This window comes from Choloepus didactylus, chromosome 7 (assembly GCF_015220235.1).
Source record: "Choloepus didactylus isolate mChoDid1 chromosome 7, mChoDid1.pri, whole genome shotgun sequence".
Classification (NCBI taxonomy): Eukaryota; Metazoa; Chordata; class Mammalia; order Pilosa; family Megalonychidae; genus Choloepus; species Choloepus didactylus.
The window spans coordinates 90,230,531-90,246,165 of NC_051313.1; the positions used below are offsets into that span (position 1 = coordinate 90,230,531).

At 35.3% G+C, this 15,635-nt stretch overlaps 1 protein-coding gene across 1 annotated transcript in view; it reads left to right on the top strand.

Annotated features, from left to right (window-relative positions):
- The window catches only part of EYS (eyes shut homolog), a 1,792,869-nt gene that overhangs the window by 1,473,502 nt on the left and 303,732 nt on the right, over positions 1–15,635 (top strand). The window contains 2 exon segments of the mRNA XM_037844664.1: positions 8,664–8,762; positions 8,765–8,813. Of these exon segments, the coding sequence (XP_037700592.1) occupies positions 8,664–8,762; positions 8,765–8,813 (148 nt within the window).

The following is a 15,635-nucleotide window of genomic DNA, read 5'->3' on the forward strand; positions in this document are numbered from 1 at the left end:
CCTTGATCTCTGAAAATGATTATATAGCCTTTATTTTATGTCCTTGTGATTGTAAAATCTTGTGACTAACCTTCACTTGTACCCATTTATCCAATTTTTCCACTTTAAAGTCTTATGGTAACCAAAGATAGCCCCTAATGTTTATTAATGAAGGGTCTTGCGTCAGCCCGGAACTAACCCACCCCAAGTCCAAAGTTTTCTTGATAACCAAAGCTGGATCTAACCAAAATGGGCCCACATGACACATGCAGTAGCTTGGACTTTACCCTACAAGTCACCTATACTTCATTATAATACTAAAAATCATGCTCATCATCTTATGAAGGCTGCTATTTTTTACATACATTCTGTGACTAAGCATGTAATCAATCTCCACATGACCAATAATTAAATCACTTCTAGTTACATCATCTGAGGCCATTGTACTCATCCTAAAACATGTCTGTCTTTTGATATTATAAAGCTATCAGAATTATTGCAGTTTGGGGAGACAGATTTTGGACCTATAGGCCATCTGTTCTGCTTCAGGCCTAGCAATAAAACTTTCTCTCTCTGAAAACTCAGTGTCTCAGGAATTGGTCATTTGAGCACTTTAGGCAAAAGAATCCACTGCCTTGGTCCGGTAACATATTTTTCTTTTTTATGTTGATTAAGCTCTAATACAGAAATATTATAAGGACTCTCAGATGTCCACAAGATCAAAATTATTTTAATTATAATCCTAAGACATTATTTCCCTTTTTCACTGTGCTGACATTTGCAGTCAGAGTATAAGAGCCATGGTAGATAGAGCTGCTGACACCTTTTGTCAAAGCAGTGGCACCAAATGAACTAGCAGTCATTGCATTCTCCTCTGCTATGCATGCAGTTATAAAAAGGATTCCTCTAACTCTCCTTAATGATATAATAAAAATTATTAATGTTGTTACATTTCAATCCTTGAGTACATACCTTTTTAATAGTCAGTGTATGACAGGGAAGTACACACAAAGTAAGCTTGCTGAATACTGAAGTACAATAGCTTCCGTGAGGAAAAGCCCTTGTGCATTTTTTTAAGTTGCCAGTTAATACAGCCACTATGAAAACATGGCTTCAAAAATGACTAATAGCAACCTATGGTTTTTCAGACTTGAGTATTTGGCAGATTTATATCAAGGAAAGGAGCTAACAGTATTTGTTGCAGAGATAAAACTTAAGTTTTCAAAGAAAAATTGCAATTTTGGAAAACATATTTTCCACCATGAACTTGAGAGTTCCCTAATACTTCCTGAAGAGTTCTGTGGTAATATTCATGAATGAGACTTTATTTCATATTGTATAATAAAATGGTTCAACGTTTGAAAGATATGCATAACAGTGAATCATTTTTCAAATGATTGATGCATGACGTGAAAAATCATGCATGGGTAAAATATCCTCTCAAAATGCAAGAAAAACTAATGAATTTTAATGTAAAGAACATGAAAATTTCACTAACATGGTTTAATATTCCACATTGCAACTAAACTTTAAGGGTCTACCATTTTTTCAGATTGTTTGTATTTGAAAAAACTATTAAAACACTCCTCTCTTCCCAACTAAATTTCTGTATGTGGCTGGACTTCATATACAGATAGAATACAGAAGTACATATGGAAATCCAGTTATATCCTATTAAGATTGATATTAAGATAGTTAATTTTTAAGTATAAATAAACCACTTCTTTTACTATTATTTTATATTTTGTAAAATATAATTATTTTTCACAAAATATGTTATTTAGTATAACATATAATGGGGCTCATTACTGTTATTTTTATTTTTTTTTATTTTTTTATTTTTTTTATTTTACTAATTTTTTTTTCATTTTTATTGAGATTGTTCAGATACCATACAATTATCCAAAGATCCAAAGTGTATAATCACTTGCCCCTGGGTACCCTCATACAGCTGTGCATCCATCACATTTAATTTTTGTTCATTTTTTAGAAACTCTTCATTATTCCAGACAAGAAATAAAGTGAAAGAAGAAAAAAAAAAAAAAAAAAGAAAAGGAAACTCCAATCTTCCCCTATCCCTAACCAACCCCCCTCAATTGTTGACTCGTAGTATTGATAAAGTACATTTGTTACTGTTTATGAAAAAATGTTGAAATACTACTAACTGTAGTATATAGTTCTTCCCTATATGCCCCTCTATTATCAACTTCTAATTGTATTGTCATACATTTGTTCTGGTTCATGAAAGTGATTTCTAGTATTTGTACAGTTGATCATGGACATTGCCCACCACAGGATTCAGTTTTATACATTCCCATCTTTTGACCTCCAACTTTCCTTCTGGTGACATATATGACTCTGAGCTTCGCCTTTCCACCTCATTCACACACCATTTGGCGCTGTTAGTTATTCTCACATCTTGCTACCAACACCCCTGTTCATTTCCAAACATTTAAGTTCATCCTAATTGAACATTCTGCTCATACTAAGCAACCACTCCCCATTCTTAAGCCTCATCCTGTATCTTGGTACCTTATATTTCATGTCTATGAGTTTACGTATTACAATTAGTTCCTATCAGTGAGACCCTGAAATAATTGTCCTTATGTGTCTGGCTTATTTCACTCAGTATTTTGCCCTTGAGGTTTTGTCATTAACCCTTTTTTTTTTTTATATGGTTTTGTTCACTCACCATACATTCCATCCTAAGTAAACAATCGATGGTTCTCTGTATGGTCATATATTTATGTGTTCATCACCTTCACCATTATCTATATAAGGGCATCCACATTTCTTCCACAAGGCAAGAGGGAGAGTCAAAGAAGGTAGAGAGGCAAAAGAAAGAGGAAAAAAAAAATGACAGCTAGGAAGCAGCAAAAGGAAAAATAACCTTAAATCAAAGTAGAGTAAAGAGTCAGACAACACCACCAATGTCAAGTGTCTAACATGCCTCCCCTATCCCCTCCTCTTATCTGCATTCACCTTGGTATATCACCTTTGTTACATTAAAGGAAGCATAATACAATGATTCTATTAGTTACAGACTCTAGTTTATGCTGATTGCATCCCTCACCCAGTGCCTCCCCATTTTTAACACCTTGCAAGGTAGACATTTGCTTGTTCTCCCTCGTAAAAGAACATATTTGTACATTTTATCACAATTGTTGAATACTCTAGATTTCACCAAGTTATACAGTCCCAATCTTTATCTTTCCTCCTTTCTTGTGGTGTCTCACATGCTCCCCACCTTCGTCTCTCAACCGTATTCATAGTTACCTTTGTTCAGTGTACTTACATTGTTGTGCTACCATCTCCCCAAATTGTGTTCCAAACCACACACTCCTGTCTTCTATCACCCTGTAGTGCTCCCTTTAGTATTTCCTGTAGGACAGGTGTCTTGTTCACAAAGTCTCTCGTTGTCTGTTTGTCAGAAAATATTTTGAGCTCTCCCTCATATTCGAAGGACAGCTTTTCTGGATACAGGATTCTTGGTTGGCGGTTTTTCTCTTTCAGTATCTTAAATATATCACACCACTTCCTTCTTGCCTCCATGGTTTCTGCTGAGAGATCCGCACATAGTCTTATTAAGCTTCCTTTGTATGTAATGGATCGCTTTTCTCTTGCTGCTTTCAGGATTCTCTCTTTGTCTTTGACATTTGATAATCTGATTATTAAGTGTCTTGGCGTAGGCCTCTTCATATCTCTTCTGTTTGGAGTACACTGCGCTTCTTGGATCTGTAATTTTATGTCTTTCATAAGAGATGGGAAATTTTCATTAATTATTTCCTCTGTTATTGCTTCTGCCCCCTTTCCCTTCTCTTCTCCTTCTGGGACACCAATGATACATACATTATTGTACTTTGTTTCATCCTTGAGTTTCCGGAGACGTTGTTCATATTTTTTCATTCTTTTCTCCATCTGCTCCTTTGCATGTAGGCTTTCAGATGTTTTGTTCTCCAGTTCCTGAGTGTCTTCTTCTGCCTCTTGAGATCTGCTGTTGTATGTTTCCATTGTGTCTTTCATCTCTTGTGTTGTGCCTTTCATTTCCATAGATTCTACTAGTTGTTTTTTTGAACTTTTGATTTCTGCCGTATACATGTCCAGTGCTTCCTTTACAGCCTCTATCTCTTTTGCAATATCTTCTCTAAACTTTTTGATTTGATTTAGCATTACTTGTTTAAATTCCTGTATCTCAGTTGAAGTGTATGTTTGTTCCTTTGACTGGGCCATAACTTTGTTTTTCTTAGTGTAAGTTGTAATTTTCTGTTGTCTAGGCATGGTTTCCTTGGTTATCCGAATCAGGTTTTCCCAGACCAGAACAGGCTCAGGTCCCAGAGGGAGGAAATATTCAGTATCTGGTTTCCCTGAGGGTGTGTCTTAGAAAATTGCTCCATCCTTTGATGCTTTGGGTCGCTGTGCTTTTCTGCCCAGCAGGTGACGCCTGTTAGCCTATAATTCTTGACTGGTGTGAGGAGGTATGGCCGTGTTCCCCCAGGCTCTGGGGTCTGGTTCTGAATGGAAAGGGCCCCACCCCTTTCCTCCTAGAGAAGACAGAGCCCCCAGGTGGAGGTCATTAGCATTTCAATGGTCTCGCTCTCTGCTTGTGCTGTCTCCACCCTTCTCAGCTTCACAGCCCTGGAAACTGAAAATGACCGGGGCTTTCTCCACTGAGCCAAAAAAGAAACAGATAGTCCCCTTCAGACCCAGTCCAAGGCGACCCTCCGGCTCTCCCAGGTCAGTCGTCACCCAAAGCCTCTGTCTGTTTCTCGGGGATGCGTACCTGTAGTGAGCAGTTCACACTCGCTACTTAAAACCCCAGTTGGAGCTCAGCTGAGCTGTATTCACTTGCTGGGAGAGAGCTTCTCTCTGGCACCACAAGGCTTTGCAGCTCGGGCTATGGGGGAGGGGGTCTCAGGACTTGGTTCCGCAGGTTTTACTTACAGATTTTATGCTGTGTTCTCGGGCATTCCTCCCAATTCAGGTTGGTGTATGATGAGTGGATGGTCTCGTTTGTCCCCCCGCAGTTATTCTGGATTATTTACTAGTTGTTTCTGTTTTTTTGTAATTGTTCCAGGGGACTACTTAGCTTCCACTCCTCTCTATGCCGCCATCTTGCCCCTCTCCTCATTACTGTTATTTTTAAATGAATTCAACAAATATTTGAAAAATTTCTCAGTTCTAAATTCTAATTCAGTAACTATCAGGGAAATACCTGATATAAACCACATAAATATTGCTCTAGTTTGCTAATGCTGCAGAATGCAAAACACCAGAGATGGATCGGCTGTTATAAAACGGGGGTTTATTTCGCTACACAGTTACAGTCTTAAGGCCACAAAACATCCAAGGTAACACCTCAACAATCGGGTACCTTCACCGGAGGATGGCCAATGGCGTCCGGAAAACCTCTGCTAGCTAGGAAGGCAGCTGACGTCTGCTCCAAAGCTCCAGCCTCAAAACGGCTCTCTCCCAGGACGCTCCTCTCTAGCAAGCTTGCTCGTCTCAAAACATCACTCCCAGCTGCACTCCGTTTCCTCTCTTTGAGTCAGCTCATTTACATAGCTCCACTGATCAAGGCCCACCTTGAATGGGCGGGGCCACACCTCCATGGGAACATCTCATCAAAATCATTACCCACAGCTGAGTGGGGCACATTCCAAGCAAATCTAACCAGCATCAAAACCTCTGCCTCACAAAACCACAAAGACAATGGCATTTGGGGGACACAATACATTCAAACCAGCACAAATATAAACCACATGAATAAGACCTCTGGATTTTCTCAATTTTTAAAAGGATAAAGGGGTCCTTACACCTAAGACTTTCAGAACTACTGATTTAATATAATAATTTTCATCTTAAGATACATGTACAGTATGATCCATCTGTTTTAAAATAGTTTTTGCTTTCTACTTATCTGTCCATCTATCAGTCTTTGAGTCTGTGGAGGTGTTCACCAAATTCTGGTCATTTCTGAGGGTTATAATTTGGGGGCTGGTTAACACTCTCATTGATAGTTTTATATTACCATGTAAACACATATATACACATACCCACAAGAGTAAATAAAAGAGGAAAAAGTAGGCAATAGGATTACTTAAAGATATTACAATTATATATTTCAAAAATATATGCTAATTTAATAAATACATCATGAGAAACATTTTCTTTGATGATTTTGCATCAGTTAGACGTCAAAAATAAAAATTGATACCCGCATTAGTTTCCTACTGCTGCTGTAACAAATTTTGATAAATTTAGTGGCTTTTAATAACAGAAGCCATTCAACAGAAATGAGTCTTTTTGGGCAAAAGTCAATGTGTCCGCAGGGCCAGATCCTTCATGAAGCTCCTCTTTCAATTTCTGGTGGCTGCCATCATTCCTTGGCCTATGGCTGCGTTGCTGCAATTTCTGCTTCTGTAGTCACATTGCCTCCTCTTTTTCATCAAATCTCTCTCTTGCTCTTTCTTACAAGAACATTACTGATTACATTTATGACTCACTCATTTAACCCAGGATAATCTCCCCTTCTCAAGATCCTTCATTTAATTACATCTGCAAAGTCCTTTTTGCTGCATAAGGCAAGATTCACAGGTTCTAGAGATTCGAACACGGATATCTCTGGGGACCATTCTTCAGCCTACCACAACTTCCTACTTCACCTCAAGTACAAAACTCAATTCCGGTTAGTGTATATCTTAAAGTAAAGCTTATAGAAGATAATTTCAGATAACAAATTCATGATCTTGGAGCAGGCAAAGATTTACTAAACAGGATACAAAAAGTACTAATCATAACCCCAAGGAAAAGATTGATAGATTTACCTCCACTGAAATTTAAGAACATATATTCATCAAAACTCACACATAAGAGATTGGCAAGGCAAGTGATAGAATAGGAGAAGATATTTGCAATACATAGAGTTGATGCAGAGCTAATATCTACAGTACATATATAAAGACATCTATTATCAATAAGAAAAAAAACAGACAACTGAATAGAAATATGGGCAAGAAATGTGAAACGATACTTAACAAAAGAGGATATCCAAATGGTCAGTAACTATATAAGAATATGTTCAACCTCACTGAGAAACAGGAAAATAAAAATTAAAACTATAAAAACACAGAAATAGTTAAAATTTAAAAGATGAAAATACCAAGTGATAGTAAGGATATGGATCAGCTGAAACTCAGATACAGCTGGTAAGAAGATAAATTGAAGCAAACATTTTTGAACACTGGCAAAAGATTTAAAGTTAATCATATACATATTCTAACATGAAGCAAATCAACTCCTAAATATACATTCAACAGAAATGCTTGCATTTCAACATGAAAAGACACGTACAAGATTGCCAGAGCAGCATTATTTGTAATAACCAAAAGCTGAAAGAAAAAAGTTCACCTACAGTAAAACAGATAGCTAAAGTGTGTATATTCATTCAATGGAATATTATAAAACAATGAAAATGAATAAACTGTAGTATGGATGCCATCTCACAAACATAATAGTGAAAAAAACAAATAGCCACAAAATACCACAAAATAATATATACAAAATAATTTCACTAACATGAAAACTAAAATCAAGCAAAAAAAAAAAAAATCCTTGCCACTAAACATCAGGATAATGGTTACTTTTAGTAAGGGAAAGAAAGGAGTATGATGGGTAGGGCTTTTGACAGGGCAGATAATGTTCTTTCTTTTAACCTAGGTGATTACATGAGAGGGTTCACTTTGTGATAGTTCACTGAGCTATCTGCTTAAAATTTGTGTGATTTTATTGGAGTTGTTCTTCAATTACAGTTAAAGGAAAGGTAGAAATATATGTGCTTATATGGACAGATGTCTAAAATGTGTTGTTAAGTGAGAAGAGAAATTTTGATGAAGCTCTTAGTAGCATGATCTCACCTTTAAAAATAAAATTAGGATTTGTAAATATTTACATGTGGATAGATGACAGAGATCAATGATAGATAGATGATAGATAGATAGATATAGATAGAAAAAGAGAAAGAGAGAGAGAGGCAGGCAATTAGGGGGTGGGTGGGAAGGAAGGAAGGAAGGGAGGAAGGAAGGAGGGAGGGAGGGAGGGAAAAAGGAGAGAGAAGACCTCCAAGTGGTATGAAGGATGTCCTTGGGAAATGGAAATTGTTTCTTTTTTTTCTTCATATATTTCTCTATCATTTTAATTTTTATACAAGACATTACTTTGTAATTAAAATACAAATAACTTTAAAAATAAGAAATAAGAAAAATAGAATTTTAAAATTGGATTCAATAATAATATTAAATAAAAGTTATTGAATACCTAATATGTACCAGGAAATTTTCATTTAGTTTATTTAATTATCACAGTAATTTGAATAGTTAATTACTCTCATTCAACTTTAACATATGAGGAAACAAGGTTTGAAATAGTTAAATTCATCCATTAGGAAGCAGAGTCAGAAGTTTAACTCATTTCAAGTTAATGGTGTTAATACCATCCTATTCTCAGTCTGTGGAAAATAACGCATGTTTCTAATATGGTGCCATCTACATTGAATAAGAAATAACACTCCTACCATCCCACTAAATCATTATGCCTTGAGAGTAAAAATTGTTTGCTGAATGGATTATTGTTATTAAGAATGTAAATCTATATTAATACTAACTTTAATGTTTTATTTGTTCTTTAAGGTAGAGAGAAAAATTTTGGAAAACAATTTCTTCACTTATTTCTTGTGGAAGGAAGACCCATAGTTAAATATGGATGTGGACATTCTCAGAATATCTTGACTCTGCTAATTACAGCATTAACACAAATGTATTCATCCCTATCACAATAAGGTAAGTACTTCATGGTAGTTCTTTGCATTGTAGTACAGAGCATTATTTTTAAAATTTTATTTATTTGATTGACCACCCAAAAAGGTCCATTTCAAAATTGTTCTGGTGTAGTAAACTACAAATTGAACTAAGATGACGTTTGAAATCCTCTAGTGGCAATCAAATTTTACACAAAATAATCAATTTATTTGAAAACATCGTGGACCAACAATCTGACCCAAACAATAAGATTGTTCAGTTGAAATTAAGATCTAGTTTAATTGATCAACACAATATCTATTGAGTGAAAAAAGTACTGCCAGGAATTGAGAAAAAGCCACTGACTGCACTGAAAAAGTAAAGCCCAGTAGAAAAGGAAAACAAATGTACTATTAAATTAAAATATATCTCTGGGAAATATAAATATCTAGAAAGCATCGAATTAAAAAATTTCAGAAGAGAGAAATGACTAAATATTATGGGCACATCCCAAGGGCATTACTGATCAAAATTTGCATGTAGAAGACAAGAATTTAAAATTTTTCAACAGTATAGTGATCTAATGATAACGCCTTCCCCTCCAACGTTACTCTAGGCCAGTAACAAACAACATTTTGTGATGGGGTACTTGTGTTAGATGAGACATTGGATAAGTTAGTCTAATCAACAGGAATCTTGGCTAACCTATGAAGGTTATATAAATCAAGTAAACTTTTCCAGGGTCTACATCAATCTGAAAATAAATCAAGGAAATTGACACCAATCTGAAAATGTAAACTCCTTACAGGCAGAGACTATATCTTACTCATTTTTAATGCATTTATCAGGGTATCTGACTGATAGGAGAGTCTCAATAAATGTCTGAATAAATAAAGAAATGAGGCTTGACAATTCAATTGGTTATAACAAGAAGACAATGAAATCCCCTAAGGTAACAAAATTATTATCTGTAAATTAGGCATACCCTTTTGGAACACTGAATTCTGCACAGGCAAAAGAAACTCCTTCAGAGAAATGGACTCAAGCCCTATTTCAACCATCTTTCCTACAAATGCTTGCTGTTGATCACAAAAAGGGTCAGATGAGAACTTGAAAAACATAGAAGTAGATTTTAAAAGTATTTTCTATCGATAAGTTTTTTCTGTCATCATTTTATACGCAAATGGCACTGTTAATTATACATGAAGTAATTTCTAGTCTTGGTCAAACTTTCTTAACGGAATGATTTTATTTCTGTTTAAGTAATGATGACCTAATTAGACAGTCCCCAAACAAACCCTCATTCCTTACATAGCCATGAGTTGAGAGCATCCCATAAAAAGAGTATTGGTGCTTGCAGTAAAATCAAAAATCAAAGATTTTCTAAGTTTTTGGATTAATTTTATCCAGTGCTGGAAAGTGAACAGAAGAGGTATATCTACTGATGCCAAAAATATATGTCTGCTTTGTCTTATAGATGATATCCTATAAGACACCAGGGTGACAATAGACCACAAAAGAACTGACCCTATGATTACATATTTTTAATTAAACCAATCATTAATTTAAACAAATTTTTGAGTGCCTATCTACTAAGTATTCTCTCAATGTCTTAATTTTTGTGTCCCTCATTTCTCTTTGTATTTCTTCTGTTTTTTGTTTGTTTGTTTTTTCAATTTTTTTATTCACTTAACAAACATTCTTATTATTTTGGTGACACTATACCATGCTCCTGAGATCCAGTGGTGAGCCAAAACAGACAAAATCCTAATTGTTATATGTTTAAAGTTTACAGAGTTTAACAATTAGTCACACTAATGAAAAAAGAATTAGAATTTGAGATGTGTTGGAAATGAAAGAAACATGATACAAGGAAAGCAAGTCATAAAACTTAGGCTAGAGAGACGGGAAGTTCTTCCAAAAAATGAGTAAAGGTGAACTTCATGAAAACAGGCAAAGGAGAGAGCATATGTTCCAGGCAGATAAAAAAGCATGTGAAAAGACTAGTGGAAAAGACCATGGTAAATTCAGGGAACCAAAGTACACGGACCAGTGTACATGGAACCAAGAATAGATGGGTTTGATTCGTCTTGAAGGACAAAGCTTGAAAGGTTAGGTTGTCAAATGCTGCAGGGTCTTGCAGCCATGTTGTGAATGCAGAAGGCCAGTTAGTTGGCTCTTGGAGTGGGCCAAGTAGAGTGACTCGGACTATAGTGATGACAGGGAAAAATTGACAGATTTAAGACATAATTAGGAGGTAAAATTGCAGGACTTGTGGCTGACTGAATTTCAGGTGTGAAAATGAGGTATCAGAAATGACTACTCATATTCTGATATGTGTAACTGGATAACAGACGTTATCCACCTGTAATAGCAAACAATGCAAGAAGAGCAAGTTTGGTGGGGAAGATTCTGAGTTCAGACTCGAGCATGCTGAGATTAAGTGCCTTTGAAACATCCAAGAGGAGTTCTCAAGTTAAATATATGAATCTAGAGCTCAGAGAAGAGGTCTGGATGGAAAATACAAACTTAGGAATCATCAGTGTACAGATGGTAATTGAATCATGGTCATGGATAAGAGGACAGAGTGGTAAACAAAGACTGCCTGGTACTGAGTCTTGAGGGGTGAATATTTAACAACTTAGAGGAAGATGAAACCATAAAAGAATCTGATAAGGAGTAAAAAGTTATCAGAAGTAGGAGGCAAAACAAGAGAGTAGGGTATTAGGAAAGGTTTGGATGGATTTATCAGATACTCCTTAGAGTCCATCACTGTCCACATGATTCCATGATCTGGAGACTTCTTAGTAGAGGGATGAACTCAAGCCAGATCAGAGTGTATGAAAGAAAGAGTGGGAGATGCTGAAATTGGGATAAGTATAGAGAACTCTTTCAGGAAAGTTTTGCTAATGTGTGAAAAAAGTTAAGGGATAACAGGAGGGAAATGAGGAATCAAGAGGGGAAAATTTAAGATGAAAAAGATGTAACATGTTTTTTTGTTAATTGTAATGATTTGGTTGAGTGGAAGGATTTAATACATAGAAAAATAAAGAATAGTTGACAAATAAAGGCCTTGAAAAATTTGGAGTGATGAGCTATAAGACAGGCAAGAAGAGTCCTGTCACACAGGACATACATGGAAGCTTCCAATTTCTGTCTTAGTGTAGATCCCCAATCACTGACCAACTTTTGCTTTATTCTTCTCTGTCCAGTTGTATATGTCATATTCTCTCCTCTTCTCTCATCCTTACCTGAGCAAAATTTAGAATTAGAAGGGTGTTTCTGAACAGCTCTCCCTAGCTATCCTAATTCTCACTAATAGAACTCTTCCTACCAAAATTCAGGATCAATTCCCCTTTAAAAAGCATGTGAATTAGGTTCCTTTTTAAATATATAAATTCTGATGGAATTCATTCCATATTTAAGTGGTTCTTGCTACTAGAATACCAATGGCATGTTTGAAAAGAATTTATTTTCAGAAATTAATGGCACAAACTTTAAGATAAACAGGTAAAGAAAGGCTTTAATTTTTATTTTGTTATTAGCCATTGAGAATAAACCCATTAAGTATTTCCTCCCACTAAATCTGCATTATGTCTGTCGGATAAATGGCAGAAGTAGAACAAACTTGAATGAGCCACTTACAGTGATTAAGGTCAATTCAGTATCAAGATAGAAGTTCTTCTTAAATGAAACGGAGCAGAGATCACAGTTCTACAGATACATTGTAATTCATACTCATGCACAGTTGGTCTTTCATTTCAACAAATTTTGAAGGGATCACATAGAAAGAGCTATTGGTTTTCACAAGGGTTATTCTCGTTGTGGGAAGTTCAGAAAAACTGTCTTATTATATATATATTTTAAAGTTTCTGAAGTTTAAATTTTCTGGCACCTTTCATGTCTTTCCTACACAAAAATTGACTCCATACCCAGTATTTATTCTCTAAAGAATCCCTGTGTCCTTTATTTTAGGTGATTTATTGTGTTATCTGCATGTTTTTAAGCCACATAGCCTGTTCTATCTTCCTTCAATTCCACCTTCCTTAAATTCCAACATCCCATATATTAACATTTCCTCTAAGTTTCACCCAAGGATGTAAAGTTATCCGTGACCCTCTAGGACAAACGCTAATATCTAACAATTTACTTTAGTTAACAAAGTCTTAGGGCCAAATGAATATTGGTCTAGATTTACTTGATTGCCAGAACCACCACATTCCCATTAGCTACTGCTTAACAGCAGATCAGTGTAAGGGAATGGAGAATGGATGGTTTGAGACCAATTGGCCAGAGGCTGCAAAGGTTTCTCATAGTTGGGCAGCAAGAAACCTAGAACTTGCTAAAACCCAAATATGCATCATATACAAACACTGAAAGCATTTTGATCACCTTACTTTTTAAAATCTTTGATCCAGAAAGCAAAGCACACAAACGAAAACTTGTTTGATTTTGTAAATGAACTGATTTTTACCTCCTATCAATCTTATTAATTTCTGAGCTAAAAACTTCTCTCTATATACACATATATGTGTTTGTGTGTGCATACATATATAAACAGACTACTTTTTATTTCTTTTAATTACCTTACTTTTTTTATTAAGGAGGTAGATAAAATGTTTATTATATTGCAAACCCAGCATAAACCCCAAAAGAATGGGAAGTAAAAGAATTCTAAGACTTAATTTTGGTTATATCAAATGGAGAAATTTACCAGAAAATAATTTATAGAAAAATATGAATGGAACAAACAACTTATACAGCCCATATTTAATTTGTCAAAGACCTCTCAAGACATTAGATTCCAGTGCTTTGCCATTTTCCCACTTATATTCTCTGTCTGCTTTACAACTTGCTGTCCACCTGGTATTAACCTATAATGCTATCTAGAGAATCAGCAGGAGAACACGGAAGTTCATGTAAGAAGAAAGAATATCCACAATGTATTAACAACTGTAATTTTGAAAGTAACTCAGAATGTCATTTATGTTTCTGATTTTCTAAAATATATAAAGGTTTGTCACACTTTACTATTAGTTCCTATTATATAAGCTATGGATTTCATGTCTTTAGTCTTAGTGCCAAGAAACAATGTAATAGTGAGAGCCTTCACTTCTTAAAACAGATGGTGACTTTTGAACTGTGCTAAGTCTATAAGATATTAGATTTATTCATAAAACATTGCCATGTCAATATGGAAAGTTTGGCAAGCTTTTCATCTTAAAAAGGTCAAACTTCATCACTTCAATATTAATTTCTGTAGCTTTTCCATCAACTCCCCCATCTGGTATTTCTTAGAGGAAATGTAGGAAAACTAGAGCTCAAAGAGGAAACACAACATAATACTTTATTATTAAATTGACAGGTATATAAGTAAATAAATCTAAACATTGCTCCTGTTCTTTAATCCATACATAAAATCTCAGTTCCATACTGGCTGGACAGAAGTTATAATGCTGTTTTCCTGCCTTAAAATGTGAAGACTCACAAAAATTTCTTACATTGTATGACTTAAGAAAATCTTTAAAGAATGTCTGTGGGTCTATAAGTTGTTGATTTCAGTATTGTTTATGATTATTGGATGGAGTCCTCTACCAGTCTGTAAAGTTATCCTAAAATGTGCATATATTTTGAGAAACAAGGGAATTAGGTTATCAGTTTGGTACTTAGTGATATCAAAATGGAATGGAGCTTTCTGAACAAAGATATCATGATCTAAATCTGAACCTGAGTCTATACAGTATGTTTATTGGTAGTATGTCAGTGGACTCTACCAGCCAGTTTGATATAGAGAAGTATATCCCAAGTAATTGGATATGTAATCACATTTACTCCTCTCAATTGTCCATTTCAGTTTAAATGGCCAACTGGAATGGCTATTAGCAAAGTTACAAAAGTGAAAACTCAGATCCACATGTTTTCATCTTCTGAAATGTAGAGATGAGGAGACAGAAGAGAGAATGGCTGACCCTCACATCCTGAGAGCACCACAAAGATGCTACTGAGGAGAAAGAGAGATAGCAGTTAGCAAGTACATCTATAACACAGAGTGGGAAACTAACTGGACTTTGAAAAAGGATTAGGAATTTATCAGGAAGCCAGCAGGAGAAGGGGATCTGCAAAAACATAAAGGTGTGGAATAATACCAAGACTTATGCAAGAAATTGTATGGAATTGGATATGACAAGAACATAAAGTCCAAGATGAAAGGATGTTTATCTCCCCAGCAAACCACCATCAAACAGTTACAGCCAATGCAAAGAATCACAATAAATTAAAATAAAAGTAAAAAAATTATTATGTGCACTAGCAATGTCCGCTGAAGAAGGCTTCAGATTTACTTCATCTTATATTGTTAGTCCAGATTTTGAAAACACTATCAGAAAGGACTATTAAGGAAAGTTTGAATTAGTCTTGGGAGGTGGTAGAGTGTACAGCAAAATGAACTTCAATCACTAAAAGTGTGATTCCAAAATGTGTGCTGTGTATCATATTTAAGAAAAGATTTTGATAGTTATACAAGAAAATAACAGCAGCCAAATGAAGACTTAGGGACAAATTAAACATATAGGAATTTGCACAAGAAAGACACAATCGATAAAGTCAAGGAACACTTTGTCACAAAGAGCAATTAAGTAAAGGGATTTAACATGTTGAAACCTTGTTAGAAGACTCATGAAGAAAAACAAGGGACTTTTTGCTTATTAAGTGGTAGGGGGGGTATGTAATCATGTGGATTTAAATTCCACATATTTTACACCCCTATTCTATAGATCTTAGAGTCTCCCTAACCCGCTTACATCAATGTAGTTAGCAGATGTTTGATTACCACTTTAAAATGACCTTCAGGGAACAATACTTCAC